At 34.6% G+C, this 19,096-nt stretch overlaps 1 protein-coding gene across 1 annotated transcript; it reads right to left on the bottom strand.

Annotated features, from left to right (window-relative positions):
• Positions 1–9,607: 9,607 nt before the first annotated feature.
• On the bottom strand, positions 9,608–19,096 carry LOC114307305 (uncharacterized). The gene is made up of 7 exons (XM_082889042.1): positions 18,823–19,096; positions 18,230–18,325; positions 14,406–14,740; positions 11,756–11,828; positions 11,536–11,636; positions 10,812–10,883; positions 9,608–9,952 (listed from the first exon to the last, which is right to left on the bottom strand). The coding sequence occupies exons 1-7, from the start codon at positions 19,094–19,096 to the stop codon at positions 9,740–9,742; spliced, it is 1,164 nt and encodes a 387-aa protein (XP_082745168.1). The 3' UTR covers positions 9,608–9,739.

The raw sequence follows: 19,096 nt of genomic DNA, 5'->3' as shown, positions 1-19,096 counted from the left end.
TTTTTTATCACAATTGGAGGTGTCCAATTGTGGTTTTTCCACGTAAAATCGTTGTGTCGATTTGTCTTGATTGTTTGATTGGGATTGTTATATACTGCTTAAATTTGATACATAATCACAAATCAACATCTAGGGGATTTCTAGATTTTTCAGTGTGGAATTATTATTTTAGTTTGGACAATAGTTGGTTTGTATGGAATTTGATGTTTAAAGTTGTTCTTTTTGGATAGTTAGAAGTAAAATGGATGCAAATTATGGAATGATTGATAATATATATATTGTTTTGTTTATACACGCACTATAGGTTGCACGGAATACAGACAGGTTGTGGAGAAATTATAATTTGCGATAAAACGTAAAATCATGTTTTTGGCGACTAAACAATTTGTAGTAAAAAAGGAAGTACATATTTTAGCAACTAAATTGTTAGTAGCTACAAAAAAATTTGGGAAAACAATTTTGGCAACTAAAAGCTTAGTAGCCCAAAAAAAAAAAAAAAAAGAAGCAGACTTTAGGCGACTAAAACCATAGTAGCCAAAAAACAATAAGACTTTTGGCAACTAAAATATTTCGTAGCGAAAAAAAAAAGAAGGATGAACAACAAAAAAACTTTTGCCGACTACAAGTTTAGTAGCGAAAAATGCGAGACTTTAGACGACTAAACGTTCAGTAGTGAAAACACAATCAGACTTTAGGCGACTAATATATTTAGTAGCTAATAAAATAATAGAACAAACAAAAAAAATATTTGCCGACTAAAGCTTAGTAGCCAAAAAAAAAGAAAGCAGATTTAGGCAACTAAAACCTTAGTAGTCAAAAAATAATCAGACTTTTGGTGACCAAAATATTTCGTAGCAAAAAAAAAAAAAAAAGAAAAGAAAAGAAAAAGATGAACAACAAAAACCTTTGCCAACTACAAGTATAGTAGCGAAAAATGTGAGACTTTAGGCAACTAAACGTTTAGTGGCCAAAACACAATTAAACTTTAGGCGACTAATATATTTAGTAACTAAAAAAATAATAGGATGAATCAAAAAAATTTTGGCGACTAAATCTTTAGTTGTTATAAATAATCAAAGTTTTTCGTGACAAAAAATTTTTAGTCGCTGAAAATGTGATATTTAATTTTATTTCAATGCTTTTGGCGACAAAAAAATTAGTCGGCAATATAGTACTTTTGGCGACTAAAGTACTAATCTTGGGCAATTCTTCAACGACTAATCTTGCGACCAAAAATTTTAGTCACTAAAAACCTTTGGCAACTAAAACTTGATTTTTGGCGACTAAAAATTTAGTCGCCAAAACTACCAATTGTTGTAGTGACTTCTTTCGCAGTCTTGAAAACCTTGTTGAAGTCCTTATCTCAAGCTTGTTTTCCTAAGTGTGATCCCAATATACCGTTTAGTGATAAGAGTTATTTTCCTTTATCCTTATTATCTCGTTTGGTATTATATTTCAACTTAATAATATTTTTATTTTGCCGATAAAATAATAATAATAATAATAAAAAAAAATTCCCCAAGGAGACATCACAAAGGGACAAAGTTGGGAGTATTGCTATTGATTTTCATGCTTCTATAAGTATGACTCATTGTTCTTCAACTTAACTTGTTTAGGAGTTCTATGTTTTCAACTTAGTTGGTGTCAACCTAGGTGGAATTTGAAAGTTATACTTTGATACTCTTTGCATTATCCTCTCCTTTATTCTTCTATCTTCATATGTATTGTATGCTTGTTTCATAATTTTTTTTGTTCTTTGGCTGATAAAAAAATAAAATAAAAAAATTCATGTTTTCAAGTTAGGTCATGCTATAATATACATTCTCGAAAAGGTGTATATCATATATAAGTCATGACATTTGTAGTGTTAATTAGCACAAATATCATAAATATGTCATTTTCAATAATAACTAATAAAAAAAATTATAACCAAACATCACATAATGAGGAATAAGGTAATAAGGTACATGCTTACTGCTTTGAGGATGTAAATGATTGTCAAAGATCGTGTGGAGATGATTACGGTAAAATGGACAATTTTTTTTTCTTCTAAAAATGAACCTTTTTTTCTTCCTTATGTAAACTGGTACTATAGACTAACCAAATTTCTAAAAATGAACCGTTTTATGGTAAGTGAAACTTTATTTAAACTAGATAGATTAACAGTATAATTTACTTTTAATAAAATTTTAAAAAATAAGAAAAACTAGAATAGAAAGCATGATTTAACTAGTGGCTCTGTTTGATTTAGTTTTTAAAATCTATTTTTGAAAATATTTTAAAAACTAGTTTGTTGAAATTTTTTTTAAAAAAATATTATTTTTATGTAGCTTTCTCTGTTTTTGAAAAAAAAAAGAGAAGAAATAATTTAAAAAAATTTAAAAATAAGTTTTTAATATTTATTTTTGTCAAACAAATTTATAAGTTAAAAAAAAAAATTATAAGCATATTTGTCAACTCAACGAAACAAAAAGTCTCGGCAAACAGGGACATATGGATTATCATTATGGGAGTGCGAAAATATGTTCAAGGGTACAAATCCTTATAATTTTTAATTATTTTAAAAATTTTAATATAATACATGATATTTTTAAAATTTTTGGGGTGTGGTCGCCCCCACCCGCACCCCCAAGATCCAGGGACGGGGTCATTGCTATGACTTTCTCCTTGTTGTCTCTACTATGCCTTAAAACGGCGTCGTTTCAACCTTTTTTTTTTATTCTCCATTGCCAAATAGATTCTCGTTTATTTCCATTGCAAAACGAAGAAAGAATTCAGAACAATTATATTAATTGAATATTGTGTATGAACTACATCTAACAACTCTATTTTTTCTCCATTGTCTTCTATTTCCTCAATCAACAAGTCTCCAAATTCACTGTCTGTTAAAGAATCAAATTGTGGCCCTCCGAGAGTATAGTGTATCGCCTGTGGTAAGTATTCGGATCGCCCTTAACAACCTTATTGTGACCCACAAGAAAGTTCCAAACAAACGAAACAAAACTCCGAATTCACAACCTCTGACGTCAACAACACCCAATTCCTCGAATGCCCAAAATTGTATAACACCATAGATTTTTTTTTTTGATCGGCAAAAAAGAAACACTTTATTGATGAATCACATATACAAACATATGATAGAAAAACATCAATAAAGAGGAGCTTGGAGCTATAATGAGCTCCAACCTCCTAGTTGGTGAGAGACCAACACAAAACAAAGACAAACAACTGAAAGAACACCCAACCAACACAAAAACAAACAAACTGGATTGACAGCAGCACAACCACAAAGCTGAATCACCCTTTCAGATGTTACCAATTTCCAGGAGCAGAGCAAAACCAGAGCTTTCAGATGATTTCCAACCAGCAGCAAAGCAAAAACAAAAGCAGATGAGGAATTCACCATAGAAATTCAGCCCATAAAGCTTCCAGGTTCTGTTCAATCCTACAGCAGCCCAAACATATTCCTTTAAGCTACAGCAGGCCTTCAACCAATCCAAGCACCAAATCAAAACAGATTTATATGTGACAGCACACAGTATGAGCAAGCTTGAACAGAACCCCTTCTAAATCAATTGCACCATAACAGAAACAACATTCAAAAACAGCAGTAGATAGTTTAAACCCTCAGTGCATGATGCAGAATTTCACATTTTGTAAATTAGACACCAAATCACCAACTGAATAACTCAATGAAGGACTAGAAGCTCTGAACCACAATGCAATCCGTGTTTTGATAAGATCACACAGCTTTTCGAAGTCCAACTGTGCCTTGTTAAAAATAATATCATTCCTCTGCTTCCATAAAGACCAAAGCACTGCCAATGGGATTGACTTCCAAAATGCCTTCAATCTTTTAGTGCATGTAACCCCAGTCCACCATTGAAGAAGACCCACTACTGACCCCGGCTGCACCCAAGATACACCCCACCATCCAAGAATATTAGACCAAACTCTCCAACTGAACATACAGCACAGCAGCACATGGGACGCAGTTTCCCTTTCCTTCATGCAGAAAACACAGTTAACATCCGAGTTGGCACTAAGGATCCCAATGCTTTGCAAAAAGGTAGAAGTCTTGATCCTCCATTTCCATGCTAGCCAAGCAAAAAATTGCACTTTCGGAGGTGCAGCATTCTTCCAGATGAGATCCACCACTTTTGTAGGCAGATTAGATGGTAATTCACTCCACTTGTAGACAGACGATACAGTAAAGATACCCGATCTGTCAGCAGCCCAAGACAACCCATCTAGCACACCATTCCTGAGCTCTGGAGCAGTTTGTAGTATCTCCTTCATCCTCCTCAACTCTTCAAGTTCCCATTGAAACAATGCTCTTCTGAAAGACAAATCCCATTCCCCATCTCCATTGCTTTCGCTGGTAATCACTGCCACTGATAGACCTTTATGCATAGACAAAGAGTATAGTCTGGGAAATAAATTCTTTAGACAGTCAGTACCAACCCATTGATCCAGCCAAAAGCTTATGAGCCTCCCATCCCCAATATTAGGCTTTGAGTTGGCCTTAAATGACTCCAGCAACTCTGGACACTTAATAGCAACCCTCAAAATGTCCCTCCACACCATAGAATATCTGTAAATTGCATCTTGATCTGGCCACCTAGCACCACCAGTCTGTGGGTATTTACTAAGAATCACTTGCTTCCAAATAGAATCAAATTCACTCCCAAACCTCCACCACCATTTGAGAAGAAGGCATTCATTCATGATTCTCACCTTTTTAACACCTAGACCCCCGTTACTTTTGCTTAGAGTAATTTCCTCCCACTTTACCATGTGAATTTTCCTTCTAAGTTCATCGCCCCCCCAGAGAAATCTGTGGGTATAACACCATAGATGATCCATTCTTTTTGAGATAACCGCCCCTTCCATTATCGTAGTCTCTTTAGGTGTGTAGTCGTGTTGAGAACACATTATAATAGCATAATTCTAGTCCAGCAAGTCGACAAATTTCTTAATTTCGATGGTCGTCGAGACATCGCAAGAGTTTGCTGATGAAGCCATGGCGATGGTTGCGCTACCGAAGTTCTTTGCCATAAACTTCTCTCCTATATATATATATGGTGTTATGAATATGTATATATAGGTGATGTGTACAGATTTTATGGAGGAATGATGATGGAAGTTGCTTAATTGGGATTGTATTCTCACTATGGGTGTGATGGTGCCTTTGTTGGAAGCTCAACTTGGTTTTTCCCAAAGCACAGGGAAAAAAAAAGAAAAAAAAGGGTCAAAACGGCATAGCAGGGACAACAAAGACAACATGGAGAAAGTCACAGCAGTAATCCCGTCTCCTTTAATCTGAGTCCAGGTCTTTTGTCGTCCCTGCCATGGTTCAAAACGATGTTGGTTTGAGGGGTTTTTTTTTTTTTTTGTTCCACTGAGAACACTGTTAGGAAAAATATATGATTTCTCACAAGTAAATCAATCAATGGGAATAAAAATTAGGAAAAATTATTTATAAGTCCTATTAGGGAGACTTATGCTACATATAGTCCTACTAAAAAACTTATGTTCCCATAAGTCCTGCGAGAAGTTTGTTGACACATTTACCCTCAATATTAGTTGTTAATATCATAAATAATAGTAAAACCATATATAGGAAATTGAATGTTACCATAAATCATATCTATATAAACGTAACATAACGTGACATTTACGTAAACGTAACGTGACACCTATACGTAATGTGAAACCTACATAAACGTAACGTGACACCTATGATCTATGGTAACATGCAATTTTTTAGTTATATAAACGTAACGTAACGTGACACATACATAAACGTAACGTGACACCTGTGATCTATGGAATGTTACCATAGATTATATCTACATAAACATAACGTAACGTGACACCTACATAAACGTAACGTGACACCTATGATTTATGGTAACATTCAATTTCCTATATAAGAAATTGAATGTTACCATAGATCATATTTATATGAAACGTAACGTGACACCAACATAAACCAGCAACATTTTCACATTCAATTAAAAAAAATAAAAACTCATTAAGTTTGCGAAACACGTTACGTTACGTTTATGTAGATGTCACGTTACGTTTATGTACGTGTTACGTTACGTTACGTTTATATAGGTGTCACGTTACGTTACGTTTATGTAAATGTCACGTCACGTTATGTTTATGTAAGATCTTGTGGAATATATTCCTATCTAAATAGGACTTGAGACTATATAAGAAATTACACAAGACTTAACCTACCATAAGTGTTTGAAAAATGACTTATAAATAAATCTCCCTAAAAACTAACGCGGAAAAATTAAATCAACAGCGACACAAGAATTTTATGTGGTTTCCTCAATATGAGATACGTACACGGGATCGAAAATCCAATTCCATTATCAACCAAAAAGTGTCCAAACGATTACAAATGAGACATGAATGGTCTCAAAAAATCACCCGTAGGTGAATTTTAAATAATCATAAATAATCAAGCGGAAAGACCTCATTAAATAGATGAACAAAATTTTTTAAAACAAAGTTAAAGAAGACAATCAAACTGTATTAAATCTATGACCCAAACAGTTCTTTGAAACACACCATGTGAGACAAAAATCTCACCCAAGCATAATACCCTCTCAAAGATTGATTGGTCAATCAAATCTTCAAAAAACAGAGCACCAATTTTTCCATCACTCCCGTTGCTCACACCGAATTGATTGATCAATGATCTATAGCAGCGACAGCACTTTGCAAGATAAAACAATATTCCAAGGAACAAACAACAATATATATATATATATATATATATATATATATATATATATATATATATATATATATATATATATATATATATATTTTGTTGAGTTTTAGACTTTTTATCCAAATCTTAATTGTTCTTAAATTGAATATTATTAAATATTCATTTAATCTTCAAAAATTAGATATAATATATTAAAAACATATTATAATCAATATCAAACCAAACTAAATATTTTAATAACCTAATTGTTTCCTACTCCTTACTATACCCAACAAACACTAACCTATACACCACTGTAATGGTGACGAGGCGAGGCCACGGAGACAGTGACGAGGCAAGGTGACGGCGGTAGTGAGGCCAAGCGATGGCAATGGCAGATGATCCGGACTCATGTATCTTATCCTCTCCTCACCACACCACATAAACACTCCTAAACTCTCTCATCATCCCCTGTTCCCCATTTTCTCTCTACAAGCCTCTCTATTTCTCTCTCTACAAATACCGTACTTTTCAGAATTGCTTCGACTTTCTCTCTCTTGAATCCTCAAGGAGACAATCTGAGTACATCCAATTGGGTCCTCTGCTTTCTCTCTTTCGCTGAATTCTGCATCCTCTGTTTTGGGGTTTCTTTGAAAGCGAAGATTAGAAGGGTTTTTGGTTTGCCCTTCCAAGGGCTCGGATCAGCTCGGATCAGCCCATACTTGTCCATACTCTCCCCCACTCTTTTATTGCTCGCCAGAACTACTCCGATGAATGAAAATGGGTTTCGCTAGAAATACTCAGATTGGGTTTATTTTCCTTTCTTGATTGGTATTCAAAATCAAATTCAATGACAAATCTTCGAATCAAACTTCTCGCCGCCATCCTTTAACCTGGTCACATTTATGTGTGGGATATCATCACCCCATGTGAGGGGTGATCCTCCATGTGTTGCAAGGTTGGCCATGTTAGGAAGCCAACATACATGAGCTGGCCATGTGAAGCCAGCACACAAGATAGCTGGCCATATGCAAGGCCAGCCTCTCCATCTCCATTCTGATTGAGTATAAATGGAGGCTAAGGGGAGAGAGAGAGAGAGCAGAGCAAGCCACAGAGAGTGAAATATGTGAGGCGGAGAGACCGTCTCCCTCGGTGTGAGCGAGGGAGACGGGTGAGTGTGTGAGTGAGGAGAGTGTGAGCTCCTCCTCTATTGTAATCTTTCTGTAATATTTCCATTGTTATAGTGATAACCGGCTACTCTCCCGTGGACGTAGGCATTGAGGCCGAACCACGTTAAATATTGTGTCTCCTTGAGTGTGGGTGTGTTTTTCTGCATGGAATAATTTCTACAAAGTCTTGGGCGGGATCCCAGATCCCAACATTATGGGGTTTGATACAAACAATCTAAAAGTAATTGGTTTGGTTAGATCAGTCTTGAAGCATCAATTAGTATTGGCGATGGCTAGCAATCAGCAATATCAGGTAAGAATGAATATTGCAGGTTCTTGCCGCTGCCTCAGTCGTAGCCGACTCGCTGCCTCGTGTTGCAGTCGATGCTTGCACCTACTACTCAGTTTCACCTTTGAAAAAACGACGTCGTTTTAAAGACCATCACAAGGAGTACTCCAGGAACCGCGGTAGAGGATCCAAACTCCCCTAAATCCATCCTTGTTTGCAAGTCAAGCAAGTTGAAAGTCAATAGTGCCAATTGCCTACCACCAGTTGTCTGCCAACCACACATCTCCATTACCAATCCTGCCCCATTCAATTTAAATTCGAAAAATGAGTGGGAGCTGTAATTAGAACTGCCACTAATGATGTAGTAGTAGGTTTCATCCTCTGTCACAGTGTGTATTGTGTCTATTTTTTTTTTTTTTTTTACTTTTCCACCTTATTAGTGATGGGTTTAGAGTCACCAAATTAGTAGTCTCTAGCATGATTGTTTAAATCCACTAGCTGAACTTAGAAAATTTTCCAGAACAAATGTAATAATATAATTTTTTTTTTCTTCTTCAATGTAGAAATCTGAATCTTCCAAGACTTGACTTTTGACTAAAAATATGAATGCAGTAATTATAATCATTTTAATTCATTACTTTTATTTCTAAAAAATATGTTATTTATTTTTAAGATTATTTTTACTATTCTTTTGTTCTAAAAAAATAATTATATTTATTTTTGAAAAATATACAATTTGTTTTTAAAATTATTACTATTTATTATTTGAAAAAAAACACTACAAAAAAATTGATTTTTTGCGACGGTAAAATACCGTCGCTAATACTCTTAATGCCGTCGCTAATACTTTTTGCGACGGCAAAATGACTTTTTGCGACGGCAATAGGGGGGTCGCAACTGCAGGGGTTGCAAAAGAGTTTTTGCGACGGTAAGTGCCGTCGCTAATGTTTTGCGACGGCATTTTTTACCTTTTGCGACGGCACCGTACAGTCGCTAATAACGTTTGAAATTTCTTAACTTTTTTGCGACAACCCTATTTTACCGTCGCTAAAAATGTTATTTGAGACGGTAAAAAATACCGTCGCTAATAGTCTTTTTTTAAAAAAAATTACTGTTTTTGTGACGGTATGGTGCCGTCGCAAAAAGTATAAAAAATATTAAATTTTTTATTTTTTGCGACAGTGTAATGCCGTCGCAAAAAATATTAAAAAATAATAAAATTTCTATTTTAAATAATAAAATTTCTATTTTTTGCGACAGTATAATGTCGTCGCAAAAAATAAAACCTATAACAAAATTAATAAAAATATTAAAAATTTCTATTTTTTCCGACGGTGGTGCCGTCTCTCACTCTCTAAGAGCTGATTATTTACATTCCATTCACAAAAACATCATAACAGAAAATAAAAATAAAAATTGATTAAACCATCAAATTCAATATTTTACAAAGAATAATTAAACTGTACATGTTCAAATTCAATATTCAATTGAGTGAAATCATAACAGAAAATAAAAATAAAAATTGATTAGACCATCAAATTCAATATTTTACAAAAAATAATTAAACTGTACATGTTCAAATTCAATATTCAATTGAGTGAAATCAAGCCAGTTTTGTATGTGGAAGCTCAGGGCTGTAATCCTCTTGTCAATCCGCTCAATCAATTCCTTGCCACCACCCTCTGGTTTTAACATTTGTTGTGCACACCTCAGTGCAAAAAAGAAAAGGGCCTGGATCTCAATTGGATAACCATATATTCCCTGTTCCAAATGTAATTGAAAAACAGAAGTTATAATCTAATATATGAAAGCAAGCTAAGTGGTAATTGAGAAATGATACTGTCAATTTGCCAAAAAAGTGTTAAGACTCAAGCAAGCACCACTCCGTGCCATGCAGTTCATGCTGCCATAAAAACTCCAAAATTAGATCAGACCAAGCTCAATTAAAATTGGGTCAAACATGCTCAAATAATATTCATACAGCATGGAGAACAATAAAAACTGGATGCTCATCGCAACAGAGGCTCCAAGTGGGTTTTGTAAGGCTGAGAAATCTTTGTAAGAACCATAATGTTAACCAAAACCTGACCAATTTATCAGTCATGTTAGAAGGTTTGATACAGAACCCAAGGACCACTATAATTGGCCAACCAAAGCCTGACCCTCCTGACCTATCTACTCCATTGATTTGATATAATTCGCTTTAGAGCTGAAAAATATGAATTTTTTTCTTGTACATCGTTGAAACAAATGAATTCATAACAAATTAAAACATCATGTTGAGCCACAACACCTCACAATCAAAATTGAAAAGTTAAAAATCTAATCATTCCCAAGATTAAAATTTGTTAGATACCATATTTTCTAAGAACAAGCTTATTAAGGGGATATAAGCCCCCAGTAGGGTAGCCCTGAAACCGATTCCAAACACTTGAGTTTGGCTAATTGGGTCAGCTTCTCCCCTCTTGGAGAAGTGTTGACTGCAGCAGCCTAAAGAGATCAGAAAAAAGACATCTAATGTAGCTTCTGCATTCTTTCTCAACAAATACAGTAAAATTGCAATCACAATAACCCATGAGACAGAGAGAGAGAGAGTAAAAAAATGTTGGCCCAAACTTACAAGTTTCAATTGCCGAGGATATGGACATGCACCAGGAGAACCATAATTAACAGCCAAGATATTAACACCGTCCTGTAATCAGACATTGAAAGAGAATATATATATATGCACGAGAACAGTGAACTTATGTCACAGTTTCTATCTGTCAAGAAGTAGAATAATGCAGATAAAAATTGAATAATAAACAATAGAAAATAAAGCAGAACATACAATAAACAAAATTACATCAAAAGGAAATATAACTATAGAAAAACAAAGACATGAAAATAGGAATGATAGTAAATTCACTGAATAATCGTTATAATACTTCAATGGTACACCTCATAAAACCAATCATGTCTCCCCATGCTTACATTTCCATACATGTGTCAACAACTAAAACTTTTCCCAACTCATCTTTATTTTTTCATTAGGCAGTGGAAACCTGTAACTTCTTATTTACTTCTTTCCTAGTATCATGTCATACATACATCTAGGGCCAGAACAAAATATCAGAACAGCATTATGCAAACTATCAACTTAAAAGATGGATCTAAGGGTGGGCCTATGTTTGGATGAAGGGGGGCCATGGCCCCTCCTGGGTCTCAAAATTTTTCTTGGGCAGACTTTTTGCTTCCTATAAGAGTGCTAACCCATCATTATAGGCCCAGAACGACTAGTATAAAGCAGTCCGAAAAGGTAATAATTCAGATGGAAATTGATATCAATAAACATTTAAAAGTACCTTAGATTCAGCTATGTATCCAAGCAGGGTTGCCAACACAGGAGTGCTGCAAGGTGAAGCAACTAATGCGAATGTAAGCCCAGCCAAATATGCTTGCACACCTGACATGTCAGATTTTTTAAAATGTTAGCACTTTCAAGCTGTAAGCACAGCCGAGAGCCAGCTAAACCCCAGTGATGAATACTTGAGAAGCTAATGGTAAAATTAGAAAGTCCATTACCTGAAGGGAAATTAGCAGCAGCAGCACGAGGATCAAAGTTGTTGAAAAATGAAGGCAGCTGTAACTCAATTATCTACAATATCGGCCAGCAAGACCATGGAATATAAACATACAAATAATAAAATTTATCACTCAATCGAAGAGTAATTTGCTTTTCTTTTCTTTTTTTTTTGTTTTCCCTTTTGATAAGTATTATTAGTAGTCCACTCTATCTATTGTTGTAAAATGCAATATATATATATATATATATATATATAAAGCCTCAAAAAATAGTTACGGCCTGAGAAACTCAGATCTATTTGTAAATGTGATTAGGAGTCCACTTTTAAAAATAAAAGGTCTGTCTCAAGCACAACATATGAATGAAATTGAAGAACATCAATATAATAATAGTAACTAGACGATGAGTTTCAACGAATATATAAAATACAAAGGAATAGATTAATAAATACACACAACAAATATATAAATGAAATTTAAGCTTCTATTCTCGAATCTCGAATGCTTCTTTGTTTCTCATTCAACACAAAGAAATAAATAAATAAAATTTTGTTGTCAGCTATTTAACTCCCCAAACCTGGAACTCTGCAATTGACTTAAAGGATTGAAGTGAAATTACCCAAATGTCCCCTTCATCTCATCCCATGATATTTCATTGGTAAAATATAAATAATTAAAAAACTTGATACATGTACCAAATTTTTAATTCAAAAAAATATTTAAAAATTAAGATGTTTAGTATAGATCAAAATTAATGTAAGATGAACCATACTCAAAATGAATCTAATTTATACTTTTATTTTATGAATACTTATTTAAGTATGTAATATTATTGAAATGATAAATGACAATATCATAATACTAAAATATTTGTGTAGCTTACTTTTCTCTTTCACAAAAATATAAAATACTAAAATATTTATGGAAAAGAACTACTACATGTCATTACCAAAATAAAATTATATTGAAATAAGATTCCAATTGATGAATCTTAAAATAAGACATGTCTAATCATAATATGGAGAAAATTATTACATCCATAACCATTGCTTGAATCTTAAAATAAGACATGTCTAATGATAATATGGAGAAAATTATTACATCCTTAGTCATTGCGTTCATTGCTCTTATTTATAAATTCTTATAAATATATACAAGTTACCTCACAAAATTACATAAATACTCACAAATATACGTAAATTGTGATTTTTCAAAATTTTATAGATCAACTTACATTTGTGAAAACTTACGCAATCTTATAAGATAACTTACGTAAATACATATGGTATGCACTTCCACAATTAAAAATTGTCCAAAAAAAATTACATGGCTATAATATTAGGAGTCCAATTCCCTCTAGTTGGTAAAGCCAATTAAACTCTGAAATTTAACATCTTTTTATATTGGTACTATTTTATCAAATATCAAGCGTTGATGTAGTCAGGTCCAGGTAATATTGTATGGAGCTCATCTCACCGGAAAATCCACTCATCTCATGGCCATAGGTTAGCTCCCGCGTGACTTTTATCATCTCTTTTATGTTAAAATGTATATTTTATATATATATATATATATATATATTAATATGCTTTCAGACCATGCATTCCTGGAAACAGTTCATTTCATTTTTTCTAGTCTTGCATATATGGCATTCATATTAATATTCATCTTTCAAAAGTACCAACTGCAAACATGATGACAGTAACACAAGTTTTACATTAATGACAAAAATAGTACTTTCACACATTAATAGCACTAACAAAGTAAAAGCCTATAGAGGTTGCAATGCGAATCCAATTAAAAACAACATAGAGAAAGAAGTTACGGACTTGTATGGGTGCTTTGGCAGCACAAGAAACATTTCCGCTTCACCGAGACTCCCAATCCTTAAGCTTCTTGCTTCCTTTGGGTTTTGCTATAGGTGCATTCATTCCGGCCATTTTTGCATTGTACTTTGCCCAAAGAGGATCATTGTATGTCCACCTGTATAACCAACCAAAGAATAATTAAGAAAAACGGTTCGTATAAATATGATCCTACAAACCAAAAATTTAACAGGATACCCTAAACATAAAAACAACCAAGAAGGCAACCTCGCTGATCAAGCCAAGCGGTGAATCAAAGTAGGTCTCTAATACCAAAATTGTGTAGAAACAAACAACACAACAATTTCCTCATTTTTAGGACATTTTGTGTGAGATGATCTGATCTGATCTCATGAGTTAACATATATATATATATATATTTATTTATATTTCCCAAGATCAGTTATATATATATATATATATTTATTTAACAGATCAAGAAAAAAACCAGATCATATATATATATATGTAACAGATCAAAAACTCAATAAAAGATCAACTCATATATATATATATATATAAAATAAATAAATAGAAAGGATATGTATGCTAAGCTAATGTATAATGTAAAGTTTAAAGGATAGAAATTGAAGTACTAGGCAGATCTGTATGGGAAAAACAGATGAAGAAAAAAAAACAGATCATATATATATATATATATGTAACAGATCAAAAACCCCCCTATATACACTCACAGATGCGTATATATATATATATATATGTGTGTGTGTGTGTATGAAAACCCCCTATATCCGAAATCCCGACAGAGAGAGAGAGAGAGATACCCTTTGAAATCGGCGGTGAGGGAAGATCGCCGGTGAGGGAGGAGTGGCGGTGAGGGGCGAGCAACCGTCAACGTCGTTTGTGAGAGAGAGAGAGAGGGAGGCAGCAGCGGCGGTAAGGGAGGAGGATCGACAGTGAGGTACGAGCGACGGTGAGGGAGGATCGGGAGTGAGGGAGGATCGGCGGTGACGGATGATCGGCGCCGTCGTTGTGTGAAAGAGAGAGAGAGGAAGGCGAAACCCTAGATGGAGAGAGAGACAGAGAGCGAGCAGGAGGAGAGGAGACGGCCGACTTGTTGTGTTTGTGTTGTGTGTGTGTGTGTTCTCAAATAAAAACCCTACACACACCACAAATGTTTTTTTAAGGGTCAAAAATGAGGGGCGGGAACAAAAAAAAAAAAAAAAAAAAATATATATATATATATATATATATTTTTAAGGGTCAAAAATGAAATTTAAATAACAAAATAACGCCGTCTAATTTTTTATTTTATTTTTTTTTTGAGAGAGGGGTTGCTATCGTCAAAAAATTTTATTTTTTGTTAAAATATATATTTTTTCTAGTTAATGAATTTTTTTTAATTTTTTTTTTTTTTAGTTACGAAGATTGAAAATTTATTTGTTTCATTTTTATTTTAATGAAAAACAATATATTTTTTTTTTATTTGGTAGAAGTAGGGGCAATATTTTAATGAAAAATATTTTAATGAAAAAAAGGTGAAAGAGAGATGGTGGTAGTGGTGGTGATAGCGAAAGAAATTAGTAGTGAAGTTGTGGTAGTGGTAGTATAAATGGAGTGGCAGGGGTGAAAGAGAGGTAATGGTAGTAGTAGTGGCAAGTAGTGGTAGTGGTGGCAGTGGAGTGGTGGCAATGGTAGTAGTAATGGTAGTCGTAGAGGTGAAGTTGGTAAAAGAGATGAGTAGTGAGAGAGAGAGAGAGAGAGATGAGTGAGAGACAGATAGAGGAGAGAAAGCGAGAGAGAGACAGAAACAGAGTGATGAGCGAGAGAGAGACAAAGTGGTCGCTAAAAGTGTATTTTCTTATAGTGGAGAGCTCAGTAAATAGAGAAGCGATGAGAAAGAGAGTGAGTAATGTGAACACAATTTGTCGCTAAAAGTGCATTTTCTTGTAGTGGAGAGCTCAGTAAATAGAGAAGCGATGAGAGAGAGAGTGAGTAATGTGAACACAATGGGGGAGAGAGACAAACAGACAGACAGACACATAGAGAGAAAGAGAGAGAAACAAAAGAGTGAGAGACAAACAAACAGACACAGAGAGAGAAAGAAAGAGAGAAAAGTGATAAGTGAGAGAGAGATAAAGAGAGAAAGAGATATAGAGAGACAGAGAGACAAAGAGAGAAAGAGATAGAGAGAGACATATAGAAAAATAGAGAAAAACAAGAGATGAGAGAGACATATAGAAAGAAAGCGAAAAGAGATGAACGAGAGAGAGAATAGAAAAATAGAGAGATAGAGAGATGAGAGATGAGTGAGAGAAACAAAGAGAGAAAAAAGAGATGAGCGAGAGAGACAGAAAGAGAAAAGAGATGAGCGAGAGAGACATAGAGAGAAGACAAATGAGAGAGATAGAAAGAAGAAAGATGAACGAAAGACACACAGACAGACAGACAAACAGACAGATAGACAAACAGACAGAGAAAGAAGAGTGATGAGTGAAAGAGAGAAAGAGAAGAGTGGTGGTAGTTCAATGGCATTTGCAGTAGTGGTAAATGTGGTAGAGAAGATGGGTGGTGAGAAAGAGAGATGAGTGAGAGACGACTAGAGAAAAGAGATAGAGAGACAGAGAAAGAGACAGAATGATGAGCGAGAAAGAGACAAAGTGGTCGCTAAAAATGCATTTTCTTGTAGTGGATCGATAAATCGAAAGGGAGCTCAATAAATAAAGAAGACAGATAATTCAAAACTCTTTTCAAAACTTAATTCAAATCAATTTTTTAAATATTTTAAAAATATTTTAATTTTGTGAGAGACAGATAAAGAAGAGAGATAGAGAGAGAGAGAGACAGAGATAGAGTGATGAGCGAGAGAGAGAGATAGACAAAGTGGTTGCTAAAAGTATATTTTCTTATAGTGGATCGATAAATCGAGAAGGAGCTCGATAAATAGAGAAGATGGGAGTAAGAAAGTGAACAAGGCGAACATAGTGAGGGAGAAATAGACAAATAGACAAGTAGACAGAGAGAGAGTGAGAAAAAAGTGATGAGTGAGAGAGAGACAGGAAGAGAGAGATAGACAGAAAAAGAGATAGAGAGAGAGAGATGGAGAGATAGAAAAAGAGAGAGAAACAAGAGATAAGCGAGAGATAGACAAAAAGAAAGAGAAATAGAGCGAAAAGAGATGAGCGAGAGAGAGACACAGAAAAAGAGAGAGACAGAAAGAGAAGAGAAATGAGCGAGAGAGATAGAGAGAGATAGAAAGATAAGAGAGAGAGAGAGAAAAAAGAAATGAGAGAGATAGAGAGAAGAGAGATAGGCGAGAGACACAGAGAGAATAAGAGAGAGAAATAGGCAGACATAGAAAGAAGAGTGATAAGTGAAAGAGATAAAGAGAAGAGAGAGAGAGATAGAGACAGAGAGACGGGAAGATGAAAAAATGAATGAAAAGAGAAATGGTATATCAAAAGAGTTGACGACATTATTTTTTTTAATTTTTTTTGCGACAGAAAAATACCGTTGAATTTATTCAAACCATTTTGTGACTGTATATATATGAAGCTATCTCAAAACCACAATCACTATGCTAGGTTAGAGTTTTCTAAAAACTCTTTTGGGAAAATTAAACTTTCTTGTTTTCCGTGTTATATTGTTTTTACTGAAATTTTTAAATATTTTAAGTATTTTTTAAAATTTGTAGACACACCTAACATAAATACACCTAAAAATTAAAAAAATTGTAAAAAAAAATCTTTTAAAAATTCACTAAATACCAAAAATACAATAATTCAATCCATTTTTTTTGTATTTTTATGTATTTATTAATTTTTAAAAATATTTTTTCATAATTTTTTTATTTTGTAGATACATCTAAGTAAGGTACATCTAAAAAAAATATTTAAAATTTTAAAAATATTCACTAAAAAAAAAACACGAAAGTCACTTTTTGCGACGGCAGAAAATGCCGTCTCAAAAAAACAGAGTATTTGCGACGGCGCTATTTACCGTCTCAAAAAAGCAGAGCATTTGCGACGGCACTATTTGCCGTCTCAAAAAATGAGAGTATTTGCGACGGTATTTAGTGCCGTCGCAAATGCTCTGCTTTTTTGAGACGGCAAATGATGCCGTCGCAAATACTCTGCTTTTTTGAGACGGCATTTTCTGCCGTCACAAAAAGTGACTTTTTGAGACGGCAAGTGTGCCGTCGCAAATAGTTCCGTCTCATATACCCAGTTTTCTTGTAGTGAAATGTGAATTCAAAATATTATCATACTTATCGAGTCAATATGTTTTCCTTTATAAACGATTAAATTAGTTTACCTAAACTAATGCCGATGGAATAGTCTGATTGGGTTGGTAAGGTCCACGAAAGACCTCACTCTATCGATCCAATTGTTTTATTTTGTAAAGCTTTGTTTGGTTTTGGCTTTTTGGTTAAAAAAGCACAAAAAAATAAAAAAACAAAATTGGCTACGTAAGTTAATAAGATAAAATGTCACATTCAAATCATAATCATTACATTTTTTCTCTCACAAAAGTAAAAAACTCCAAACCAAACGAAACTATAAAAGACAGGCTAAAAAATTCTTAACACAAAAAAATTGGCTATATTAGCCAATGCGAAACGAAGCGGAAGTATACTTGTGCAATGCACTATGGCTTCTTGCAAACAGCTTCTTTTCCTTTCCTCCTACATTCTCATAAACCTTGTTGGTCTCACCATTGCCCAGCCTAACTTCGTTTATGAATTCTGCATAAACAATGGTAATTACATTAGCAATGGCACATACTAGAGAAATCTCAACACCTTCCTCTCCTCTCTCTCCTCTAACACCGAGAAATACGGGTTCTACAGCTCCTCAGTTGGCCAAAACCCTGACAGAGTTAACGCAATTGTGCTCCGTAGAGGAGATGTTGAGCTCCAAACATGTCGTCGTTGTATCAATGACTCGATTACTAAGATCATACCAGTCTGTCCTAACTACAAGGAGGCAATTGAAGGGTATGAGGAGTGTATGCTGCGATACTCAGACAAGTCCATATATGGCACTGTGACAGACAATAGCAGTTTCTGTCTGTCGAACCCCAATAGTGCGACGAGCACAAGTCAATTCAATCAGGACCTGAGGGCCTTGATGGATACGCTTCAAAACCAAGCTGCCTCGTCCAGCGGTTTTCACAAGTTTGCTGTTGGAAACACAACGGGCCCGGATTTGCAAAATATATTTGCACTTGTGCAGCGCACACCTGATTTATCTAAGCAGGAATGCAGTGATTGTTTACTTGGTGCTGGCGGAGATATTCGAAATTGTTCTGATGGGAAGATAGGAGGGAGAATTTTTAGACCAAGCTGTAATTTACGGTATGAGATCCATAGTTTCTTTAATGCCATTCCAGCTGATGCACCACCACAAACCTCACTGCCGGGAGCACTACCACCAGCCTCACCTGGAGCACCACCACCACCACCACCATCACCGCCAACGCCAACAATAGGACCAAGATCAGGTATAATGAGCAT

This window comes from Camellia sinensis, chromosome 9 (genome assembly GCF_055761805.1).
Source record: "Camellia sinensis isolate YWXY chromosome 9, ASM5576180v1, whole genome shotgun sequence".
Lineage (NCBI taxonomy): Eukaryota > Viridiplantae > Streptophyta > Magnoliopsida > Ericales > Theaceae > Camellia > Camellia sinensis.
This window is presented reverse-complemented; position numbering and strand designations above follow the sequence as displayed.

Excerpts from the sequence above, each read along its gene's own strand:
- LOC114307305 (XM_082889042.1), bottom strand. The coding sequence starts at position 19,096 with ATGCTCATTATACCTGATCTTGGTCCTATTGTTGGCGTTGGCGGTGAT. Across the intron at positions 14,741-18,229 it reads GCTGTTTGCAAGAAGCCATA|GGTTTTTATTTGAGAACACA; the intron begins GTGCATTGCACA and ends TGGTGTGTGTAG. Across the intron at positions 11,829-14,405 it reads CTCACCGCCGATTTCAAAGG|ATAATTGAGTTACAGCTGCC; the intron begins GTATCTCTCTCT and ends CCGATATTGTAG.